The 6,000-nt window shown below is 37.4% G+C and overlaps 1 protein-coding gene across 5 annotated transcripts in view; it reads right to left on the bottom strand.

Annotated features, from left to right (window-relative positions):
- Positions 1 to 2,695: 2,695 nt before the first annotated feature.
- The window catches only part of robo3 (roundabout, axon guidance receptor, homolog 3 (Drosophila)), a 206,444-nt gene continuing 203,139 nt past the window's right edge, over positions 2,696 to 6,000 (bottom strand). For all 5 annotated transcript variants that reach the window (XM_067432572.1, XM_067432573.1, XM_067432576.1 and 2 more), the window contains one exon: positions 2,696 to 3,466. In XM_067432572.1, the coding sequence (XP_067288673.1) occupies positions 3,455 to 3,466 (12 nt within the window). In that variant the 3' untranslated portion in view covers positions 2,696 to 3,454. The remainder of the gene's footprint in view (positions 3,467 to 6,000) is intronic.

Below are 6,000 nucleotides of genomic sequence, written 5' to 3'. Positions count from 1 at the left end.
TATTCTTATCCTTCACACAGACATACATTTATCCTTTTCCTTACATTTTATGTTATTGATTCGTGTCGACACTTCTGTTTAAAGTTTAATTTTGTAATGCTATAGTACTTTAATAGCAACTATGTTGCTTGCATACATTTCTCAGATGGTTATTTTGCAATTAAACTATTAATAAAATCATTACAAATGAAATTGATAAATACTGTGATTATTGATATGATAATCTGGGGGTGGGGGGTACATTATACACACCAGTGGCAGCCAATGTTCGGAGGTTTATTATAAATAATTAAGTTTCAAGTGCAGTAAATGTTTTACAAATTTTTATTTTTAAGCGAGCATTTTTATGTCCTCGTTCCAATCAATGCATTTAATCGCCTGCGTACCGCCGGTTCTTCTGAAACGGCCGTGATCCTGTCAGAATTCTATAAAACTTAAGCCCATTGGTGGAATAGCGATTAGTGCAACCAAAAACGCAACAGCCAGATGCTGGGAATACATTTTAATGCTGGGAAACCGTTTTGATAAACTTTCGGAGTTGCTCACACGTTAGAACCACTAGGGAACAACACCACTTCCGTTGCCAAAATGCGCGCGCAACTCTTTGATCACGTGGGCTGTAAAAGGGTCTATTAAGGTGGAGGACAGGGTTGCCAGGTTTTCACAACGATTTTGCGGGTAAAAATCGTGTTGGGGGGTAACGTGTTGTTTTTTTTGGCAAATAATAATTATACATAAAAAACAACCCATGGCAACAGTGTTGCAGTCCAATTTCACAGGAAAACCGCGGACTTCGCAACACTGGAGGGGCGGGCAAATAGAACATTAACTGTCACATTATGCTTGTATGTCAACAGATGACAACAACATACATTTTTATATAGAAACAATTTTGAAACAAACTCTTTAAAGTTAAAACACTTCTCCCATATCATCCAGCTAGGTGTTTTCAGAGGTCTTGGAGGCCGTTCACACATCTTTCCATTCCAATGATTTCTTTTCCATATTATTCTATGAAAACACGTGCTAGATGGACGTGTATAACTGTTGTGCTCGTGTCTTCTGCAGCATCTTGCACATGACACAGCGTTCAAAAAAATGTTGTGAAAAAATTCCCGAAAAGTTAAAACCAGTGTAAATTTTTTAAAAATTGTGTCTCGAGACCTTGACTTTTTTACCCGTTTCACCGGGGGAAAGCCTGACGTGGTCATACTCCATTCTAGTGAGAATATGAGTCTGAAACTGCTCCATTGGGCTGTGATTATGGGGCGTGTTTTAACTGAACCAGGAAAGACCTCAATTGGATAGATCTACAACCAATCAGAGCAACGAAGCGACGCACTGTCAAATGTCAACAGACAGAGCTCAACTGCACTGTGTTGCCAAGTCCGCGTTTTTTTCCACGGTTGTTTTCTATGTCCACGGGTTAAAGCGACTAATATGTGATATATAGACCCATGAGTGCGAATTTTAGCAGGCAATCTTGCCAAAATAACACACATTTTACCCCCAAACACCCTTTTTCCCCCGGAGAACCCCCCGAGAAGCTATTGTTTAGGGCTAGTAGTTGGCGGATTTTGTTGTAAAAACTTGGCAACCCTGTCTGCACACGCGCTGAAATAAACGATTTTAGCTGGTGTTGTAAAAAAAAAAAGAATTTATTGATACACACTATCTTATCCAACATGATCATCATCTTTGAGATGCATATACAAACAAGCTCTCCGTTTAGGATTCGAGTAAATATAATCCAAGCCCCTTTGATGACGTGATGATTACGTTACTGTTTATCATCTGCCCGTCATCGTCTAAAGCCCACCCTGATGATTTCATTGGTCCGAACAGTTTCTGTTCGGAGATAATTACTCCTCTATGGAGCGATGCCAGACCGAACCACCTGACCTAAAAATTTGTGGGTGGGGCTAAGTTCGGCTGGCATCCAGGCTAGGAAAAAGCGTCTTATATATTTCAAAGCAAACTACTGTAGCATAACTACTGTAATTTGAAAGCGATGGAAACCCGTGATGTCATACTCAGAGCGGTTCATGACTTGTGATGTTCATGACATGAACGTTTGGGTTTCAGTGGCAACATTATCAACGCCGAAATAAATCTGCAGCAGTCAGATGGTACAGGTCAGTGCTCCAAGTGGTTTATGTAAGGAATAATTTACAATGGGCTGCTGAATTATTAGAAAAATAATGCACACCTAAGGTGGTAATGTGGTCACTACAGGAAGCAGAGTATATGTTTCATACATAATTAAACGTAATTATGTGGGGAAAAACATTGAAATAACATTTTTTGTGTGTGTTTTCCTATTGTTTACTATATTTCTTTGGCTGATCAGTGTCGCTGTGGGTTTTTAGGTTCTTCAGCTGTTGTCGGCTGTAAAGACATGAAATAAATGAAATTATTTGTTGTGGTGGTCAGATTCAAGCATTTAATAGAGACATAGTATAATAATATTTTAATGTGATGTGCTTTGAAACATGAGGTCGTTTAACGTCGTCTCCTGTCGTGTAATGCTTGTGTGTTCATGTGTTTTGGAGGAGGCGTGGCTTTGGAGACGCTCTGAAGGGAGTATGGAGCTGCACCGAATAACAACCACCCTACCTTTAATTTCTGAACAAAATGTACAAATATATAAATACTTTTTCTTCTTTAAAAAAAAATCAATTTAAAGACAAACATCTATAGCTCAGAATGTATTTTATTTATACAAAACAACAAGGACTACCAAAAAAATAGTCAAAGGAACATAATTTTGGTTTTTTGAATGAAATACATTTCCTCACAATCTCCAAAACACTCCTTAAAAAAGACAAATACAATCGTTCACAACAGTCGTTAAATGACACTCTCTTGGCTTTGAAAAGAAAGGGGGAAAGGGACCACATTCTCTTTTGACAGCTGCGATGGGGATCCACAGACGGAGACGAGACGGACACACGGAAGCGTCCTCTGCCTGGTTAGGTCATCAGACTTGCTGTCTAGCTGGCTGGTCAAACAACGCGTATTGTGCTTTCTATTTTTTTGTTGTTGTTCTCCAACACAACGAGAGTGCAATATTATTATGCTTTGAAATGCTGCTGTATACATTTCTACAAGAGGTTGGCACATTCAGACATTAACTTATCTATAATATCGGAGCTTTTAACATGATTTCATTTCTTATTTCATGTATAAATACAATATACTCTTCTTTCCAGGCATCTGGACCCCATGTAAAAAGCTTGAACGTATCATGATTATTTACAGTGACAGCGTGATGAAAAATGCCCCAGTGAAGGTCATAAATAACAATAATAACAATAATTAATAACATAATCAAAAGTCCCAGATTCACGTTCTGAAATCTGTACACTCGTCCACTTTTCTTCGGTTCTCTTCAGTTCACGATTGAAAACGGAGGGATGCCCATGTCAAACTTCCTGCGTCTCACAGCCTTCCCTTATCTCATCTCCTGAAAGAATAGAAAAAGGAAAGAACAAATGAGTCACAGAAGATTTTAAATGGACAGAACCAGTTTGAACCAGATGGTTTTAGATGAACAATGCTGGTTATTATAGCAACTTGACCACTGTAAGACACTAAAACATTCATGAAAGTGGACAAAATACACCTTATACTGGTAACCAATAGTTATGGCCTCTCTCAGGATAAAAGAAAGGCTTTTTGGTTTGGTATGTCTACAGATGACTTAATGCAGCAGGGATTGTCCATCATGGGATATGACAAGATCTGAGGACACAGAATAAAGGCAGACCCCTTCTCCCCTCTCTCCGTCAAGCATCTATTCACGCGCTCTGTCCGACTGGAAAGATAACGCTAACCACCGTGACAGGACGGGGTAACCCGAAACTCCCTCCCCGGGGAACTTATAGCCCTCTTTTATGTGGTCTCTCCTTTATGTTCCAGAGGGGGTAACCTGAGAAGAGGGCACACATCTGAGGAGACTCTTCAGTCCATGTGGAGTGACCTCACGAGTGTGTAACCCAGTGCCCATCACAGAACTTCATGTCTATTGGGAAACACTGTAAAAGAACAAGTTATGGCCACTTTGGCCCATGCAACTAGCTCTTCCTAATTTGAATTCTGTGACTAAAGTTATAAATGTGATCATTAGCTGGGCTTGAGGTAAACACCTGCCAACCCAAATGTTTTCACTCCTTTAAAGAGGCATCTGAAATAATAAACTAAGTACATGTAGTGTTGTCAAAAAACAAATAAACAAACAAAAAAACTAAAAATCGACATATCGATACTAAAAACCTTCCAATAATAATTTTCTGCAGAAAAGATGGACGATACCAGCTCTTCTTTCTCTCTCTCGTGATCTCTCCAACAGTGACACACACGCCTACACTCACTCAATAGTTTTATTTTCTACAAATATGAATATATATATATATATATATATTATATATATATATATATATATATATATATATATATATATATATGAATGAATATTGTTGGTGTTTCAGGTCTTGAATTTTGGCCGTATCGCGCATCATTTTACTCATTCCCACAGATTTTGTGCTCAGACTCAACGTGTGCGCACAAAGCCATCTTGAGTTTGTTTTAAAATGTACACACAAAATAATGTCAAAATGCGGTCTTGGTGTGTATTCACGTTAACACAGTCAGTTCTGTTTTAAGTGAACGTAAACCGTTTGTGAACAGCATGTGTAACACTATAATATAGGCATACCTAATATACCTTCTGCCAAATTATGAGATTAATGTGCCCAGTAAAAATGTTGAGTGGCTAGTAACTTTGGGAAACCGCTAGCCACAGTGGCCGGTGAGCAGAAAAGTGTCAAGCCCTGATCGTCAGTTATACATCTTCTGATCATGAAAAAGTGTTGTGGTATTACTATTATTATAATTTTTTTTTTGGACATTACTAAGTTACAACAACATGCATAACCACCACTTCACCACTGTACATTTTTGCATAGGGAGAGAGATTTATGTATCGCAAAGATGTCAAATAAACCACAAGAAGCAATGTTAGCAATTTTACCATTGTAAAAGGATTATGTACATCTTTACATTACAAATGTAATGCAGAGTTGACAAAAAGGGTTAATGTATTACTACTACTGCTATTTTTTATTATTTACAAACATTAATACTTCCACCAAATAATGAAGAATTATTATTATTTATAACAAGCAAATCCCCTAGCCAAATAATGCACTCTTTCACAGGTTTGTTTGCTATTTTACAGCTTTGAACGGGTTTCATCCAGTTAAGATTTTACGAGCTGGAACTCTTTGGTGATTAAAAAGCATTTAGTAAGAAACAATCTCTTCTTCTTTTATTTGAGAACTGCAAGACGTGATTTTAAGAGTGATTGTGCAAGTGTTTGATATGAGACCAACACTTTACGGACAGATCAGTGTGTTGTGGTATCTCTTCTGTCGTCTGTTCTCGGAGCAGTGGGGACTTTACTTCACAGGAAGTTTCTGATCGCTGGCTAAAAGTCCAGTCTCTCGCACATGATGTGCCCAACAGCCAGATGGACTCTTAGTCAATTACCACACTTCGTCAATTCTGTCTCAGCAATGAATGAGTGTTAAGAAAAGATAAACTAATGCACATGCTTGTGAGCCTGTGTGCGACTAAGATCAGCTAATGTTTAAGATTTGGGATTAGGGTTAGGGTTAGGATTTGGAAGGACGAGGATTAAATCTTGAAAGCATATACAAAAAAACAACACAATTAGTATTTTATTTGTCTTGAAATACTGTAAAAATATCCTTAAACAGATGGATTTACTATAGCAAAACTGTAACACTTGTTTTAAACATAAAAAAGAAATATGTGTTAAGAAAAATACTAAATAAACTCTGAAATTAAGTCTTAAAATATGCCATTTTTATCAATCAAAAGTATTTTTTTGATTTATGAAGTATAGTAAATATTAGTCTTGTTTTTAAGGATTATTCAATCCTTTTATTTTTACTTTATAAAAGACAAAAAAACGGA

The sequence above is a fragment of the Pseudorasbora parva genome, chromosome 23 (genome assembly GCF_024679245.1).
Source record: "Pseudorasbora parva isolate DD20220531a chromosome 23, ASM2467924v1, whole genome shotgun sequence".
Taxonomy (NCBI): Eukaryota; Metazoa; Chordata; class Actinopteri; order Cypriniformes; family Gobionidae; genus Pseudorasbora; species Pseudorasbora parva.
The sequence above is the reverse complement of the archived record's forward strand: the minus strand, read 5'-3'. Positions and strand labels throughout refer to the sequence as shown.